This window comes from Annulohypoxylon truncatum, assembly GCF_022578515.1.
Source record: "Annulohypoxylon truncatum strain CBS 140777 unplaced genomic scaffold F4807scaffold_48, whole genome shotgun sequence".
Taxonomy (NCBI): Eukaryota; Fungi; Ascomycota; class Sordariomycetes; order Xylariales; family Hypoxylaceae; genus Annulohypoxylon; species Annulohypoxylon truncatum.
In genome coordinates, this window is record NW_025953834.1 from 129,784 (window position 1) to 148,225 (window position 18,442).

The 18,442-nt window shown below is 45.8% G+C and overlaps 6 protein-coding genes across 6 annotated transcripts; 2 read left to right on the top strand and 4 right to left on the bottom strand.

Annotated features, from left to right (window-relative positions):
• Positions 1–42: 42 nt before the first annotated feature.
• F4807DRAFT_444727 (SNF2 family N-terminal domain-containing protein) lies at positions 43–3,836 on the bottom strand. Its single transcript, XM_047999682.1, has 11 exons — positions 3,449–3,836; positions 2,771–3,393; positions 2,611–2,715; positions 2,315–2,541; positions 2,230–2,263; positions 1,993–2,174; positions 1,068–1,929; positions 817–1,002; positions 602–752; positions 452–550; positions 43–395 (listed from the first exon to the last, which is right to left on the bottom strand). The coding sequence occupies exons 1-11, from the start codon at positions 3,770–3,772 to the stop codon at positions 360–362; spliced, it is 2,829 nt and encodes a 942-aa protein (XP_047849525.1). The 5' UTR covers positions 3,773–3,836; the 3' UTR covers positions 43–359.
• Positions 3,837–4,108: 272 nt separating this feature from the next.
• Positions 4,109–7,801, top strand: F4807DRAFT_444731 (putative zinc finger protein). The gene is made up of 8 exons (XM_047999683.1): positions 4,109–4,515; positions 4,568–4,591; positions 4,647–4,839; positions 4,907–5,290; positions 5,346–5,930; positions 5,994–6,105; positions 6,154–6,417; positions 6,484–7,801. The coding sequence occupies exons 1-8, from the start codon at positions 4,252–4,254 to the stop codon at positions 7,697–7,699; spliced, it is 3,042 nt and encodes a 1,013-aa protein (XP_047849526.1). The 5' UTR covers positions 4,109–4,251; the 3' UTR covers positions 7,700–7,801.
• F4807DRAFT_444734 (heterokaryon incompatibility protein-domain-containing protein) lies at positions 7,767–10,532 on the top strand. The gene is made up of 2 exons (XM_047999684.1): positions 7,767–9,339; positions 9,394–10,532. Exons 1-2 carry the CDS (start codon positions 8,424–8,426, stop codon positions 10,338–10,340), a joined length of 1,863 nt encoding a protein of 620 aa, XP_047849527.1. The 5' UTR covers positions 7,767–8,423; the 3' UTR covers positions 10,341–10,532.
• A 428-nt stretch (positions 10,533–10,960) lies between these two features.
• On the bottom strand, positions 10,961–13,392 carry F4807DRAFT_444735 (heterokaryon incompatibility protein-domain-containing protein). Its single transcript, XM_047999685.1, has one exon. It carries the CDS (start codon positions 13,093–13,095, stop codon positions 11,122–11,124), a length of 1,974 nt encoding a protein of 657 aa, XP_047849528.1. The 5' UTR covers positions 13,096–13,392; the 3' UTR covers positions 10,961–11,121.
• Positions 13,393–14,099: 707 nt separating this feature from the next.
• Positions 14,100–15,986, bottom strand: F4807DRAFT_444736 (calcium-dependent phosphotriesterase). The gene is made up of 3 exons (XM_047999686.1): positions 15,540–15,986; positions 15,417–15,480; positions 14,100–15,338 (listed from the first exon to the last, which is right to left on the bottom strand). Exons 1-3 carry the CDS (start codon positions 15,791–15,793, stop codon positions 14,388–14,390), a joined length of 1,269 nt encoding a protein of 422 aa, XP_047849529.1. The 5' UTR covers positions 15,794–15,986; the 3' UTR covers positions 14,100–14,387.
• A 139-nt stretch (positions 15,987–16,125) lies between these two features.
• On the bottom strand, positions 16,126–18,367 carry F4807DRAFT_444740 (cytochrome P450). Its single transcript, XM_047999687.1, has 6 exons — positions 17,415–18,367; positions 17,276–17,342; positions 16,955–17,188; positions 16,541–16,861; positions 16,285–16,469; positions 16,126–16,229 (listed from the first exon to the last, which is right to left on the bottom strand). Exons 1-5 carry the CDS (start codon positions 18,194–18,196, stop codon positions 16,347–16,349), a joined length of 1,527 nt encoding a protein of 508 aa, XP_047849530.1. The 5' UTR covers positions 18,197–18,367; the 3' UTR covers positions 16,126–16,229; positions 16,285–16,346.
• Positions 18,368–18,442: the final 75 nt, after the last annotated feature.

Genomic DNA, 18,442 nt, shown 5'->3' on the forward strand with positions numbered 1-18,442 from the left:
TTGGAGGGTGGTTCTGAAAGACGTTAGAAGAAGGTGGATCCGGAGTAGGGTTTTTCCTGAATATATCGGCTAGCTAACGCCGTCGCCAATTAGCTAGAGTAATGCACTGGAGGCAGGAGTGGAGGATAAAAATTTCTTATGTCAAGCGAAACTCTAGCTCTGTCTCTCTACCTAGAGAGGTACTCTAGACGTCCTATGCGCTAGTAGTGCGCGTTGATGTATATACCATACTTGCCCGTATGTAGTATATACGTCCTTCGGACGTAAACACGCTCATCATCATCCCTTTTCAAGACGCCATTCTTCGGAAATGTACTGGTAATTATATAGGTCCTACGCTTCGAACTAATTCAAACTACCTATCGTATCAACTCTTGATTAATACCGAAAACGTCCTATGAACAATTAGTATAACCGTGTCTAGAAAAAGTATTTGTTTTAGTTATCTTACTTGTAGTGCTTGAAGTCTTTCAGGTTGCATGTCTTTTCTTTTATTAAATCCACCGCCGGCTAGTTCGAGCTTTCTCTGTTGCCGAGATAGAATGTTGCTCTACAATTTTTAGTGGCCTAGGACTAAGATGATGGGATGCTGAGCTCATACTTCTTCAATAGTTCCAATCATGATGTATCGAGTGATGACGACTTCAGCAGTTTGGCCAAGTCGAAGTGCTCGTCCAATTGCTTGAGACTCGATGGAGGGGTTCCATTGCGGCTCCAAGAGATAAATGTGCGATGCAATGGCAAGGTTCAATCTGAATATTACTAACGATTAATAGAAAGAAAATCGCGCGATGGGCATATGGAGAAAGTACTTGCCCTACTGCGCCTGTCCCTAGTGTCATGAGTAAAATGTTCGCTCCACTTAAAGACCGAAAGTCCTTCAGCACTTTGACACGCTGAGCTAACGGAAGCGAGCCATCAATCATGACGCATCGTATGCCGTGGCTGTGGAGGAGTTTTTCCACAAGACATAGTGTCTTCTTCCAACAAGAGAAAACAATGCTAAAGATTTCAAATGGTCAGCGAATTTGATCTAGTACTAAGGGTGCCTAGACATGTGTAGCTACCTCTTGTGTGCGGAATTTTTCTGGATGTCAGACAAGAGAGCCAGTAACTTCGACGGATACTGGTCAGTCCGGCGTACTTTGTTGTTTTCGTCGCATATGACTGGACCGGTATGCACACTACTCAATGGCAAGATGGTCTGAGATATCGATTCGTTGTTGGTAGTACAAGTTGGGCAATGCTGCTTCATTGCACGATGGTGAGGGATGCAATTATGACAGATCAAATGGTGACAGGATGATATAAATATTCCCCCATCAGTTTCAGCTTCTTCATTGATGAAGTATATCGTTCCAGAGCAGTAAGCGCAAATATCCTGATCATGCTGTTGGAGATAGATTAGTGCCTCGTCTGGGTTTACCGGTAAGCCTGTAGGCCCAGCTCGCAGAACGGCGTCTGTGCGGCCATTATTACAGAATAGCCGTAGTTTGAGGATTGATTCGAGGAATACAGAGTTGATGTTGCTCTTTCCACGCCTACTCACTGCCATGTCAATCTCCGTTCTTCCCTGTGCAAGCAAATCTTGGTATTCCATTTGTTCCGAGTATGTGAAGGGCAATTTTCGGAGCTTTGGTATAGGCTTCGGTAGATCCAAGAGGTTACGCGTTCTTCTGAGGCAGACAGTCCGGAGTAAAGTTTGAAGATTTTGAAAGCGAGATCTAGATCTTGAGCTTATGGGCTTCGTGATGAATTTCCGAAATGTTGGAGGGTTTTCTAATATCGGTACCTTGAGAAAAGAGACCAGTGCCCCGAGGTCTTCGAGGCTGTTTTGAATAGGAGTGCCAGTAAGACACCAGCGATGTAAAGCTGAGATACTAGCGATGGCCTGAAACTGTTTCGTGGACCGGTTGCGAATTTCATGGGCTGAACGCGGAATTAAAACGCCAAATCAAACACCATATGATCATCTTGATTTGATGGACTTACCTTCATCTAAAACAATCCTGAACCACTTAAATTTTGCTAAAGCACTATCGCCGCGATGAAATTCGGCCGCCATAGTAGCGTAGGTAGTGAATACTATGGGTTGCTCGCGAAGCTGATTGATTTCTCTGTGTCTTTCTGGTCCGAGATATTTATAAAATGGAAGAGTTCCAGGATGGGTATGTCTTGTTCGGCCGTTAGTCAAGTGCTAGAAGGGATCATAGGCCAAGTTGGCCGTACTTGCGGATTTCGTCAACCCAATTGTCAATCAAAACTAAAGGTCCGTTAACATAAGAAAGTCCTATAATAATAGGCGAGCACCTACGCGAGGATGGTGCTAGAATGAGCGTCGCTCTAGAAGCTCTTTTTTCAAGCGGTTGAGATGGTCGCTGCTGATCCTCGGTAGCAACAAAGTCTTCTGCACGACCAGTAGAGCCAGCGATTGTAGATAAGATGACGAGCGACTTCCCTAACCCCATTTCATCTGCAATAATGCCACCTTTGGCCTCAGTTGGCTGTGGTTGTTTTGCTCCAGTAAAGACGTGCTGATAACTGTGAATTGATTATAAGAGTTAGTAGAGAATCTATTCAAAAACGAGACAGATATCAATGGATTCGCACAATGGTTCGTCAGCATCTATGTCATTGTATTCCCACAGACTTAGTTCAGAGGATATTTGTTCCATCTCTCGCCGGAAGACGAAATCAATCGCTTGCTTCTGATGGCTGTAACAAGATACGTCAATTTGAGTACCCTACATGGACTTTTGACATATCTTACGGTAGAAGTGTGCTTTTTATACCCGGAACGATCGTTATTTCCTGCAGGATATTGTGATGTGATAGTGACCAATCAAGAATCGAATCAACTCCAGCAGTGTCGTTGGTTCGCGTTTCTTCGGTTCTGTTTGGGCTTTCCGGGGACCCAAAACCAACCTTAGAGGATGACGGAAGTGGTTCAATCGAGGCTGGTGCTAGATAACCTTCAATCCTCAGAATGTGTGGGTTATAGTACTCGACACCTTCTAGTCTGTGCCGAGGCATTTGAAGAAAGATGTTGGATTTTGACAAGAGATCGCCAATATCCTTGGCGTCTGTTCTTGCGCCATAGATGCTGATGTCTACAAGAAGATGGGTTGGGGATTGGCAGCTCGGAGAGCTCGTTTCTGCATTATAGCCGTTGTCTAATTCGCATGCTTGAATGCAAACTGATTTCATGCTGACGAGTTCATGGAGATGTCTGCATAGACCTTTGTTTAATCGCCCAAATTTGTCCCCATCGTGTTCTAGGGTGAAGTAGTCGCCTTCTTGCACAACTGCGAAGAATCCGACCGAGTCATTCATCCGGGATCTTGACTGACTGGGTCTGCGCATATTATATAATTGCACTTTGACATCTATAATCTAGTACGTGAGAATTAGCTTGATTAATGAAGGCGTTGAGGAAGTCAGGATTTACACTGCCAAAACATGTATTTTTTTCAGACACGGAATTAATACAAGTTTCGTTGGCATGCTGAGCAGCTGACGGTGTGGACGAGGCCGAAGTATGTGGATCGTTCTGTTCCTCTGTTCCGAATGGGTATGCTCGTTTTAATGAGAGAACGCTTGATCTTGTTGCCGCAAAGGCGTCCGCACCACAGAGATCCATTTTGATGACAACTGAGAATATTACCAAGCTGTGTTGAGAGAATTGATGCTGTCGAAAGTGGCCTTGTAAATATGGAAAGTAGAGCAGTGGTAAGAATAGAGGTGTAGGTAGTAGGTAGATGCAATTGACCATTCTTAATGGAAGCTTCACGTTAAATCCGAACCAAAAAGAAAGCAGATTCGCTATCTTTCCCTACTACATCACGTCGCTTACAACAGGATGCAGGCGGGTTTTGCTCACGCGTGAGCCTGACCTCTAGGTACTCTTATCAGTACCTACCTAGGTATGTTTCGTTGTATGCCTTACGTATGGGAGCTGCGGTAAGGTACCTATGTGTTTATGGTAGCAGTGATAAATACCTAGGTACCTAGTAGCTTTAGTGGCTGTGTAGCTGTACGCTGACTTCATAGGTATCTGCCTAACGAGGCTGTGCTGCAGAGGAAAGGTACCTACATATCCTTCTATGAGAAATGGGGTTTCGGTTCCTGAAAGCGACAGATTTAGCAGCTTCCTTCCTTCATGATCTAAGACATACTGGGGTTCATGCCTTATTATCTCTTCTGATTTTAACATCAAGTCCGAAGCAAGACTAAAAGATCAAAAGTCAATTCATGGATCGCCACTCTCGCCAATCTCCATTTGAACGGGCGCTCAAGGAATTCCAGAAGGGTCTGGGAGGACGCAACATAAAAGATTTCCAAACGACAACACTTAGAAACTTGCAGGACAGTATCGTGGAATTGCAAGCAGAACAGCATTCACAACGGAAACTACAAAACCTAAACCGGTTACAACCATTTCTAAAGGCGATTGAGCAATATGGAGAAGTGATTAGGACATTCTGTAACAACAGTGACATTGTTGCATTCATCTGGGTGGGTTGTTTTCAGTTGAGATATTTGGACGCAAAGGCTCACCTTTTCACAGGGACCTCTCAAGTTCTTGCTTCAGGTAATTATAGCCTTTCGTAGTTTCAGAAAGTTTCAACGACTAAAGCTGTGAACAGAGAACGAGTGTAGTTACCGAGGCCTTTTGTGAGCTCCTGGGGGCTTATGAGGGCATAGGGGAGAGTCTCCCCCTTCTTATGCAATATCGGGATACCTTCCGTATCAAGCCGCACATGATCAGAATCTTGTCAGACATATATGTGGATATCCTCGAGTTTCAGAGAATCATTTTGCGTTACTTTCAACAGCCAGGTCAGTCTTGCGTTTTATATTCTTAAATGCTCTTCATCGTTCCTATTAACTAGGTATCATTACACAGAATGGCAGCGAATATTCGTCGAATCGTGGGGCACATGCAAATCTCGTTTCCCTGGCATCATCCTCCACATAGCCCAGCGTCGAAGCTTAATTGAGGATCAAGCTTCCCCTTACCAAATTGAAAAGGTTCAAGAAGAAATCCAGCGGTCCCGGAGATCCGAAGATGCGAAGTTGGATGAGCAAAATTTACAGCGAATACGACAAGTTAACAATTGGCTCAAACCAGCTTATGTTCATATCGACCAAAACGATTTCTCCAAACTTCGGGCGGAATATCCTGGAACTGGACGCTGGCTCCTGGAAAACACTTTCTTCAAAGAGTGGTTTGACCCACGATTTCCTACAATCCCTCCCTTACTCTGGCTCAGTGGTATACCTGGAGCAGGTAAATGCTCCTTAATACTTCAACTTCCCGTCTAACTGCTCTGACATCAAGACAGGAAAAACAATCCTCGCTTCTCTGGTCGTAGAAGAAGCGCAGAGGCTGGACCCGGCGCCAACGGTACTGTACTTCTATTGCAAGCATGATAACTCGGAACGAGATAATTTCGTTGCCCTTGGTCGGACTCTCCTTGCACAATTCCTCAAGCAAGATATTGGCTTATTGCCTACGCTTTACCAGAAATCTTGCCGCAGTGGTGAGACGATGCTTACTTCACCAACTTTGGTGGAAGAGCTCTTGACTATTGCTTTTGGAAACTGCAAAAGCGCATACATCATCCTTGATGGTTTGGATGAGTGCCCACGAGAACAACGAAAATCCATTACTCAATGGTTTAGGAAGCTGGTCGAAGATCTTCCCAATAGTGAGCCTGAGAGGTTACGTTGCCTCTTTGTAAGTCAAGATGACGGTCCTGCTCGAAAGGACTTCACTGGAATTACCAGCATCAAAATCGGATCCAAAGAAAACAGATACGACATCGAAGAATATTGCCAAATGAAGGCTCGTGAACTTAAAGAAATCTTTCTATTCCCTGATGACAAAGCGAGTGTCATTGCTAGCAATGTAGCTAGTTCTGTGCAAGGCTTGTTCCCTATCTCTTGTGTAAATTACTGATCGATCTGTTCACTTACTAATGTACAATAAGGCCTGTTCCTGCTAGCAAAGTTGATATGGGACAATATTCTAGGCCAATCATCCATTGCAGCATTAGAGAAAGAACTTGAACCAACCGCCTTCCCAAAGACTATCAACGATGCGTAAGTTTTGAAGTCCACTGCAAAATTCATTCACTGATCCCACGGTAGATACAGCAGAATCATGGATAGGATAGTTGAACAAACTCCGCAAGCAGCAATGGATGACACCTTGCACCTATTAGGATGGCTTGTTTGTGCAAGAAGGCCGCTTAAATGGCATGAGATACAAGGAATGAAATCCGTGAACCTGGACGAACAATGTGTTGATTATAGTCGCCAAAGTTTTGTGAAATCCCCTAAGGATCTTTGTGCATCCTTTTTAGAAACTCGGTCAGATGGAACCATTGAATTGATTCATCTAACAGCCAAGTTGTGAGTCCCTGGACATTATCGACCCAGAAAGTCATAACTTAAGGAGGCTAATCAGGGGCTGTTCAGTTTCTTGATTGATAAAAGCAGCGATAGAAGTCCTCCAGTTATCGATCCATCAGCTGAGGAGCTCAAAATAGCTTGCTTTTGTATTGACTATTTGAACCTTCCTGCGTTCGTAAGCCAGCCTACCAAGGAACGGGTGTTGAATGGGGATTACGGGTTCATGAACTACGCTGTTCTATACTGGCTTCAACATCTGGAAACAGGACTCTCTCTACAGATTGGTAATCATGAACAGCTAATGAACCAGCTTGCGGAATCTTTGGAAATCTTTATCGAGAAGCATTGGAACTCACCAACTACCACCTTTACGTTGGCAAGGCGTCAGAGTGATAAGCTGCAATTCTTCAAAGCCTTATCTTTTTATGACAGACTTGAACAAGTGGTTGCCTCAACTAGGAGGCAATTGAAGGATTTTGGGAAAATGAAGAAAGAAGAGTTTGCTTTAAACCTCGTCGACGTTGTTGGAAACGTTCGTGAGGTACTAGAGCACACGACATCTGGTGCAGACTGGGCAAAAATCAACAAAATATATGGTGATGATCTCTTCAGATGTCCTAGATTCAGCTGCAGGTTTTTCACGATAGGGTTCTCTTCGGCTACCGAGCGTGACAGTCATATTGGGAAACATGAGCGGCCATTTCGATGTTCTGAGGAAAACTGTTTGGGGTCCACCTTTGGGTTTTCTTCGGCGTCTGAACAGGAGAAGCATATGGCAAAACACCATTTCACAGTTGCACTCGAAGATGAAGAGTTTCCGACTGACCACGATATCAACCGCAGCAAATCGAATAGACTAACAGCTGCAAGTCAAAACCAGGATGAGAGTACTGAAGATACCACGACGACAGTGATAGAGAAATCAAGGTCTGAGTCAGAGTCGGAATCTGAACCACAGTATTTGGCTCAACACAAACGAAAACGACAAACAGAGTTCAAGTGCTCACAGTGCCCCAAAGTGTTCACAAAGAAATACAATCTTCAGTCGCATCTCAACAGTCATGGTAATGAGCGGCCTTATAAATGCATGCGCTGTGGCCAACAATTTGTGCGCCAAGGTGATCTCAACCGTCACCTTAACAAGCACACAGAAAAGAATAAACGAGTCTGCCAAGGATGTGGAAAACCATTTGCTCGTGCAGATACTTTGGCAAAGCACTACGAATCCAGGGTTGGTCGGGCGTGTTTTCAACGTCTGCAGGGGCAGGATCTGTCAGAATAACGTGATGCTTGATAATTCAATTATTCTTAGAAGGAAAAAATCTATCTTCTAAATCTAAGAGCTTCTAGCCAAGACTAACTGCAAAATCTTCAAAAGTCTCCATATCGTGTCTCAGAAGAGATCACGTGAAATCCAGAGATTTGAAGGCATCAAGGCATCAAAACACACAGACCACCTGATAACACTAAAATTATGAAAATGTATCTGACAGGATCTTGTTTGAAGACATATACACCAAAAAAAAAACCCCCAATCAGGGAGTGAATTAAGTACCTATGTCGAAATCCGTCCTCAAATCGACGTGGTCGTCAGTGTGTGCAGCAGTAAAGTCCCGCTATTCCAGGCAGCACAGCCACTGAAAGAAAAAAGTCACACGGTGCGAAAGGAGCCCAATTCACGATCACAGCCCAATTTGAAATTATTGGCCCACAACCTTCGTACGGCTTAGCTTTTCTCTCCTCATAGATGCACATAAAACTCAAATAATTGCGAAGGTGCGGGCTATCTTTGCTCTCATTGGTTGCAAACATAGATTTACGACTTTTTATTATGGGGTAGGTTGCCTCGCTTGGGAGGCGGGCGGCAAGAGTGCCTTAACTGGCGCTTTGAATTGCAGAAGTGTCGCTTTCTTAGGCTCGTCTATCATAGGTATCATAAACATTTCCTCCTAGTCCTCCCAAAGTGCTCTAAACTTCCCACAAGCAGTTAGCCAATTCCATCAAACATGCGGCTCCTGAGAACAAAACAGTACAGACTCATCGAAGCAGATGAAGTCCCCGACCCTTTCCCACAGTACGCCATTCTTTCTCACACATGGATATCACCAAGGGACGAAATCACCTATCAGGATTTCAAGCACAGAAAAGGAGATATAGATGACGGTATCTTCAAGCAGAGGGGTTGGGAGAAGCTCAAAAGATACTGCGACCGCGCCTCAAAGGACGGTTGGGAATGGGCTTGGATGGACACCTGCTGCATCGACAAGACCAATCCTGCTGACACCCAAGAAGCCATCAACGCAATGTTTCGCTGGTATCAGAACGCCGGCATATGCTACGCCTATCTCAACGATATTGAGGTGAATAGGGTCATTGCTCGTCCGAATCTTACAGATGTGAATTTTCCGCTGGATTCGGACCTTGACGACATTGCTAGTAAGGACAATGTTGCCGACCCCGACAGCTCCCTCCGGCAGGCTCTCCGCCCCCTTTTAATTCAAGCCAAGTGGTTTACCCGAGGTTGGACATTGCAGGAGCTTCTCGCGCCCCCTTATTTGGTCTTTGTGGATAAAGCGTGGCGTCGTATGGGCACCCGAGAGAGTTGGGCCGTTGAGATCAAGGAAGCCAGCAGAATCGAGGCACGGTACTTGACAACTTTCAGCCCGACGGATTTCACATCGTGTTCTATCGCCATGAGACTTTCTTGGGCCTCTCGTCGTGAAACAACTCTAGAAGAAGACGAGACGTATTCATTGCTCGGTCTGTTCGGTATTAGCTTGCCCCTGATATATGGCGAAGGGAGGTGGCGGGCCTTCAATAGGCTTCAACGTGAACTGATAACAGTCTACAACGATGACTCTATATTCGCCTGGAAAGCTGAACAGTCATCGAGTCAATGTTTTCATGGGCCACAGCGGAAAGGTAACAGACCATACAGAGAACCACTTAAATACCAAAGGGTTGACTTTTGCTTAGACTCCAACCTAGGATGGGGGATCCTGGCACCATCAATTAGAGAATTTTGGGACGCATCCAACGTCAATGCTTTTGGCTTTTATGGATACAGTTTCTCCATGACAAACCGAGGATTAGAAATAAATGCCAAGCGCTGGAGACGTAAAGACGACCCAACGATATGCCTCATCCGTCTGAACTGCGGTCTTGAACCTTCCAATCATATTAGCATTCCTCTAAACCATGATTATGATTCTTACAACAGGATACACATTGAAGAGCTCTACTATACAAAAACAATTAATTATGACGACTGGGAAGAGGAACGTGGAACCGAGCCTACTCTAATTCGAGTTAGCAATTATTCAAACCCCCTCGTTTCCTCGATATTTGCTCTAGAATATCCAGGACGGATCAAAGTTGGCCAAAAGTATTTTGTCGATTTCGGGACTACCCCTAACCCAGAGCTGCAGCCATTGGATAAGAGCTTTTTAATTCAAGGTCTCAAGAAGGATGAGCTCATAATAGAGCCCAACCGACTAGTATTCGTCAACATTGAACTACAAGGCGAGAGTTATAAGTCACAATTCGACGCCGTAATCAATCTTGCTGGGAACGGTTTCCCTTCTGTTGGTATACTGCCAAGAGCTGAGGAGCCGTGGGAACGTGTGGGAAATCCACTAAAGGAGGGGATTTCTGGCAAGTACGAGCATTTGGCGGATCACCTTCACTACAGCGTGCCAACTGAGCCAGCATATCCCGTGGTTGCCTTTGAAGAGAGCGAGAATCTTGTCGTGGGTGTATGTCTTCTTCCTAGACCCCTGATGGCAAGTAGATTCGACCAACTCTCCCAGAATGTAAATGATATCACGCTAAGAGAGTATGTGCTTAAAATTACTGTTAATGGGGATCAATCAGTAGGACAGGATATGTCGAGATATCCTAATAAAAAACGGAAATTGAATTAATCTGTTTACAATGAACTAGCAACTGTTCTGCTTGCCTATCAGTTTGGTTATAGTATAGTACGAGACCAGGGTAGACCATATATAGGATGCGCAGCACCCTCGAAGGTGCTTCGAAGGGCAAGCGTTAATAGTTCATTAAACTACACTACTACCTAGCATTCACTCTATGTATGTCATCCATCAAAGGAGCACTACTTTTCCAGACAGCAACAGTCTAACGTAAAGTTCCTCGACTTGAGTAGCCATCGGAATGCGAATTACTACGGCTTGTCACGAGGCGGAACCAAGAAGCTAGGGAAGAACGACGTTGTTGCGCGAAGAGCTCTAACTAACCCCTTCCAGGGAACGCGGTATACATACATGAACCTTCCTTTGTCTACAGCTAAAGGCCAGCTGCCAACAGGGCGGCCTCGTACAGGCCGACTCCCGATACCTCTGACTACCAGCTCTCGTGGAGGAAGCTTCTGACACGGCTCGGAGCGGGTAAGGAGCGTTATGGCTTTATGTGGGCTACAGAATGGCGCCATCGAGGAACAAAAACGCCGGGAATCTAGAAAACATATCATAGTCTCAGTTTCAGAGATGAAGGGATCATTTAAAGCATAGGTAGTAATACGATCGCCGTTTTACCTCATGCCTAAAGGGTCTAGATAAGCTGTTCGTTGCTGACGTTCGGAAAATTGTGGTGAGTCATAAGTAAACTAGCTAAAGCCTCACAGTTATTTTTATAATACTGACCAGATTGATACATGGAGCATGTGCAGAGGGCTATCCGTAACGACTACACCAACCTAATCTCAACAGCGCTTTGAACGAGCATTCCCATCATAGCGCCATACAAATAGCAATCTCCAATCATGTGATACCTCATAGATCCGCCTGCGCTTTTCAACGGCCTGAAAGTGAACGGCACCTTAGACCCATACACACCCCATATCTCATCTCCCGCCGTTGCCTGTGGCACACAGAGACCCATTCGTCCATTATCCGTCAAGTAAAGAGCTCGGTGGAATAAAGAAGCCACTACAGCGTTACGATAGGCTTCATGGGTTAGGCGGTACAAATCTCCGCTCTCAAAGAAGCCATCTAACTCGTCCTGCTTTGGGCAATCTTCCTCTAGTCGGAACGGTCGCCAATGTTCCATCCAGGCCATTTGCTGAAACGCAAGCTCGATCAACAACCTGACTATGTTTGTCTTACCCATCTCGGATAGGATAAACCTGCGCTTCAAGAGTGTCTGTTGTTTATCCGTTACATACTCACCACATACCTCTCCACAGATTGTTGCGGTTAGTTGTCTGTAGCAAGTTTGGGCATCTAGCTTCTGAGTAGCGCCCCATTTCTGTATCATAACCTTCCACTGTGACAACGTCGTCTTTGCGGATGTAGAGTCATAAGGGTCTATCATTACTGGACCAACTATTTGAATCCGATCTGCTAGGAAACCTTTTAAGCGAAGTTCATTCCCTTTTATTTTGGCTCGGCCCCTTGACCAGCCCGATGCTCGATACATTCTTGAAATAGCAAGTCTATCCAAGTTTGCTTCCACAGTCCGTTCGCTCCAGCTTTGAGAAAAGTCGGGAACCCAGGTAGGCTTTTGGTTGGCTCCTTTTGCGCTAGGGCCAAAATTCAACCCCTGAAACACGCGAAAATCCATCCCAGAGCTGAAGATAATATTAAGATGGCTCCGCGACTCACGCAACATGCCTTTGAAAACTGAGCTGAAGACTTCCTCTTCGGGAATCTTATAATTGGGTATGTGACTCTTGTAAAACTTTCCGGCTGCGCTCCAAAGTGAGTAGATACGGTCCCTGCCTTGTTGGCATTGACGTGCGGCGAACGTAGAAACAACGATATAAAAGTAATCTCTTCCATCTGCAGAACGTGTTTTCAAGTAAAGATCACGACGATGTGACAACTTTCGAATATGGTGAAAGAAATCCCATACGGCTTTATACTTTTCCTGTGGGAAGATATCAAGAGCTTCTGCGCAGCAGGGCGGCCGAGTATCGCTAAAATAACTCGTCCGCCCTATCGCATGATGGATGAGTGGCAGATCGCAAGGGTCTGCAGCATTATGAAGAAATCGAACCGTCGGCGGTAAAAAGGCTTCTTGCACAGTCCACCCTCTGGTCCACCAAGGGCTCTCTGCCAGCAAAAGAAAATCATCCCAGAGAGCACAGAAATCCTCCGTTTCCTCAAAGGTTTGTTTTCCGGTAGTTTGGTTTACTCTGAACCCTGGAATGTCATGGAAATGCTCGCCGATAAGTAAAGACAGCAGACCTCCCAAGTTAGCCGTATTCCTATCGCGAGGCCTTGTTGTTTCCGTTGGGCGCGGCAGCCAAACATTAACAAGGCTGCATGACTGGTAGATATCGGCCATAAGTGCGACCTGGTCTGATTTTTCGTCGTAATCATTCTGATTGATGCAAATTCTATCTACCCAGACGCGCACGTACTCGTCAACCAGCCGAAGGTGGTGGAGGAAAGCGGCCAAGTGTGTGGTGATTTCAAATGGGATGTCATCAATCAAAATGGTGGTCGTAGGCAAGTCTGGACTGCCCCAGACATACGACAATGCTTCAAAGTTGTTCCTCTCATGTTCAAGAGTTGACACAAGGAGAGTTCCTCGAAGGTTGGTGTCAGGAGGATTCGCTGTGATAGGGTGGAGGATTAGAACGCGAAATTGGCCAACGCCTGGGGTGAGAGGACGGCGTCGATAAATGGCATGTTGCATCAAAAACGGTGAATCCATTATGAGTTCTACACAGCTATCGTCAACTCAGAAATTATCAAACACGTAACTTTTGGGATAGGGGGGATATCCCCGCTTCAAACAGAGCAAAAGCGGCTACAGGAGGCAGGTGACATAAAAACCGTTACCCCCTTGGCACCGCTTCAATAAGCTAGCAGAGACCATATTCCGAAAGCAATTATCAGGTTGCGGGGTCAATCGCGCCAAGGTTCAATCTCGGGAGGCTGGAGAGGGATTCCCCTAGAACATTAAGTACCAAATTAGCTAGGGTTTCGAGATTTTCAATGGATTATCAACTGGAAACGCTGTTTGAATTAGCAGTGGCCAGGGAATTGCGGTTCAACGAATTGATATGGTCTGTGTAACTTCGATTGCAACGCCCCATCGAGATAGAGCGTCTTGGCGCTGCTGAGCCTTGTAATCATCTATTACTTCACTTTAATTTCAAGTCCTAGTGCCAACCACGCCTTCTTCAAATCTTTCTACCTATTATAACTATAATGAATTTAATCGTTGTATACATTTATTAGATCCGTTCGAAAGGTCTTTTAAAGCTTTATAACTATGCTGGGTTAAATTACGGGTTTAAAATTAATAGTTAAAAAAATACACAATTTAAAAGAATTAAAATACTTGCCATCAATGTTAGTATCACTTAGGAATTGCGCGTTATGTAGAATAGGTTGGGGTGTTTAATTGATTGGTTGTAATGTACTTATTACCTAGTTAAGATTAAAGCTATGGATACGGTGGGGTGGATTAAGGTAATCTACCCCAAGTGGCACAAGCCACACAAGTTGTGGCTTTGTCCGTTAGGACTACGTGGCGTAGTCCCAACAATCGAAATAACCAATAAAACTGAATATAGTTTGCACCTTCGCAATTATTTCATTTTTATTAAGGCGTAATAAACAAAGGCTCTGAGCCGTAATTTTTAAGGCTAAGTGGTTCTAGCCAAAAATTTAGACCATGGGCCACATCCCTTTACTTAATGCGAAATGAAATAAATAATATATTAACACTATATTAATTTCAAGCTAAGCTCAGACCTAATAGTGATCTAATCATTATATTTTAGGGGACAGCCACTACAGTTTAAGCAGTGGTTTTAAGTAGTAAAGCCACTAAAAAAGGACGCCACACAGTGTAAAACTCTTCGATTTACACGGTTTTAGCCCATTTGGCCCATCAGCACATAGTCCAAATTTTTGGCCGGAACCTTCGTACCTAGGTACCCATGCTAGATATTTCACGAAGACCCGTCGTCAAACCAGCCGATACCCAACACATTATTACAAAGTAGTAGCGAAATCGATCTTTGTAGCTAGCATATTTGGCGCTACAACTCCCGTCAGAAATAGCCATCCTTCTCTTTTGCCGTCATTGGTTGCCGGATCAATAGCGACGATCACTGCCGTCGTCACGCCTCTCAAGGAGCTACCATCATCTGAGAAGACGAGTCGCGCCTGCTTATCGCCGCCCTCTCCCTCTTTCCTACCCGCATTTACTGGCACGTACCAGACAATGCTTGGAATAGGGGCTTGTCCCGTAGGGTCCTTGTAGTTTGTCCCGAAATCGATCGGACGCCCAATGCCGGGTAGAAGATACCCGCTATAGTCCTTGCCGTCAAACTGGCTGTACGGATCCGAGAAGAAGCTGGGGTTATCGACGACGCTGTCTACCGGTACATGATGGGAAATCGACACGGTCTTATTTTCCGCCTCCAATCCTGCGAAATAAAGATTTCCGCCGGTAGCGTCCCCGATGAGAATCTGCCCGTTCGGACCCCAGCCCAAGCCGTTGTTAGTTCCGATCGAGTTGAGGCTGACTGTGGCAGTGACGTCGTGATCATCGATGCTCACGTGCACGAGATCAGTCCACGGTATGTGGCTTATATCCTCCACCAAGCGCATCAACCCATCGCGGTAGTGGTGGCAGTTAGTCACGAGGAACTCCTTTTCGGATAACGCGAGCAGGTCATTAGGTGTCCTAATCAGAGGGTGCGAGATAGAGCGTAGGTGCGTTGCTGTATCGCTTCCAACAGCATGCGTGAACAACTCAATGCGCGAGGCTGCCTTGGGCTGCTCCGGCGAAGCTGAGGTCTGGAGTGGGTTTGGATGATGATTTACGGCGAATATGAAAACAGTATTGTGGTCCGAAGGATGGCTGTATATGCTAATTCCGTGGGTCACGAACGCCGTTGCTGGAAAATTCTCTAGGGAAAGCTTCTTCGTCTTCATAGTCTAGAGAACGTAAGTAAACCGCCTGGCATGGTGGGAAATGCTTGCTCATGAAGGATAACGAGCATCTTAAGGACTTACCTTTGGGTCAATTACCACCAGCGTCCCCAAACTAGGGTTTTCGGGATGATCTAACGTGCCAGATCTGTATTTGGGTTACATTAATAATCGGTTCCAATCGAATATTTAATTGGGCTGGCATACCCCGGAAACCAACCGGCTGCTTTTTCCATATCACCCATGCATGCCGAGTATAGCATATCAGACGGTTCATGGTAATGTAGGTCCTCACAAGCTACAGTGTCCCTGATCACGCGGTTCTCGATACCGTGGATATTCTCCCATGAGTTCAGTGGTCGCAGAAGTCCTATAATTGTGGCCTGACGCTTGAGAGGGGTGTATAGAAGTGCGGAAAGGATGCCAACCACAATAGTGGTTAGATATAGGAAGACAGCCATTCTTGGAGCAACACGACTTGGACTATCACGAGGCTGCACGTATGATATTTGACAAACTTCAGTCTGGTGATATTCTACCTATAATAAAGAATGTTGTCATGGAGATTAGGAAACTCGCAAGATCGGGGCACTGCGAATTGAGGGGAAATCCAGGGAGCCCTGGGGGAGCCCTGGGGGAGCCCTGGGGGAGCCCACGGCATCAGCTACATCATCAACGTCGATCATTTTCATATTTGCGGGGGATAGTCCGGGGTTGAACTAGCCAAGTCGTAAGAAGGGGGGGAGGACGGCGTAAGTGTACCATGTAAGTGTACCTAAAGGGTAGGCACAGAATTGGGGTAACTCGAAATCCCATCATAAGACTGCATAAGATGAGCTATCACGTTTCACATACAACTGCATCAATGCACCCAGAACTGGTGATAATAGGCCAGGCCTTCAAATTATTCAGTCAACAACCCCTCAAATCAATAGTAATCGTAATACCATACATGTATCACCCATCACTCATCAATCACGCAGCATTAAAGCAAGAGTTGAACGGCGCGCTGAATCAATGATCAATATCTGACTCCGTGACTCTCACCAGCAGTCCTTTATCGATATAAAGACCATAGCTGGCAGTAGTCATCGGTTTCTGAGGGTTTACGAGTTGAAAGTCGAAGTTTCGTAGCAACTACATCGCAAGTAAGCCATACTCTAAATAGAATAGGGGCTGGGACTAAACGAATGGGGTTAAACACGCACCTCGAAGAAAATCTTATTCAGCTCCATAAGCGCAATAGGCTTCCCGGCGCACATCCATCGGCCATAGCCGAAACTGAGCTCAACGTTCCGCTCCATTTCGGCGCAGGCTTTCTGGTCGAGTTCTAGGTATCGCTCCGGTCGGAAGACATCGGCGTCTTCGCCGAACAAGGCCTTCGAGCGCAGGAGCGACTGGAAATTCGAACCGACTATCATGCCTCCCGGGATGAACTTACCGTTGATCGTGTCGCCCTCGCGAGGTACCTCCTTGGCTATCATACTAGTCGTTACCGGACGTATTCGTAAGCCTTCGTAGATGACACCCTGTTAATTCACCTCGTTAGCTTATGGGGCGTGACGCTGTGTCTACACTTAGGTAGACTAGAGGCTGGGCGAGCTGGAGAAGGTCTCACTTACTTGGAGGTACGGCAACTCTCTAGCCTCCGCCTGCGTGATGGGGCGCGACACCCTTCCCTCCTCAACAGCTGATTTTATCTCATCCTTTAAACACTGGTATACCCGTGGTGTCGATAAAATGTGTAGTAGCGTGGCCCGGATCGCGGAAGCGGTTGTGTCAGAGCCGGCTACGAACATGAAGATGGACTCTACTTCACATTGAGCCTGTGTGAGACCATGTCTAATAAACGAGGCCTTCCGTGGGGGCAAATGTCAGCCATGTACCTATGTACTTCAATCATATAGGAAAGAGAGATTATCGCATTGCTATTGATGACTTACCAGCACAGCTTTCTCATCCTTATCCGCATCCGGTTCGAACCTCTTTCGCACGGCTTCATTTGCTATGCTGCAAGTACGGTTCAACACAAATACGTAGAAAGCTGCGGATCATATAATCTGGAAGATTCAGCCGACTTACTGCATGATTTTTCCTAGTCCTTTTTGATCTGTTTCCTTAGGTCCCCAAATTTTCAGACCAAGTGTAGAGTACGCGATATCCCGGATCAAGGGCACCTCTTGCGCGATGGCTATCAATAGCAGCTGTTTATGCGTGGCTTGTATGAATCCATGTCGATCCGATTCGGTTTCTAAGCATCCAAACTCTTGCCCTGTTGACAACTTGGAAATAACATCTATGGTGAAATACGAGACAGCTTGAGCCAGGTCAAAGGGGCGATATCCCCCTGCGCCGGTTGTTGTGATGTATCGCTTCCGAATGATGTCGATGAAATTGGTAATTTGAGAATCAATGTCAGACTCGTAATTGGGATTGTCGCGACCGCTATACCCAGGCCAGACCTGGGACTTGGTCTTGTCGTGGGCTACCGGATCCAGCGTTATGAACATAGTCGGATGATATGGGTTGAAGCGACTCCCAAGGTACCATGTCGACTTCTTGTACTTGCTCTTCGCGCTTGACAGGGACTTTATGACCTCTGGGTCATCCGATAAGAGCACGTTGGGGCCGAGCCGGATGAGCGAACCGTATTTCTTACCGATATAGTCGATAATCTCAAGTTGCTTGCCGCTCAAAGCATAAACAGCTAGCCACAGATACGAGAATGAGGCCAGGAACGGACCGGGCACATGTCGAAGGCGGTACCACGAGTAGACCGCCGAAGTTACATACCAGGCAAGGACAAGAAGAAAGAAGATCTTCAGGGGTCCAATCGAATCTATAAGATCTGTTAGGAGTGACATGGCTTCCACCTGAACGAAGTAGTGGTATCAACTGTAGTAGCGATAGTACAGCAAAGATAAAAAGGAGACGATATATACGCCGGCCAACCACCACTCCTCGTACAGCCCAGCATCCTTTATAGTCGGATATTGAACTTGAATTGATGCTACAGCCATAGCCTAGGTAGTAATGGCATGCGGTGTCTTACTTGAGTCTTTACTGTAACTCCAGCATGGTTCCACGACGTCAATATTTAAACGAGCGTT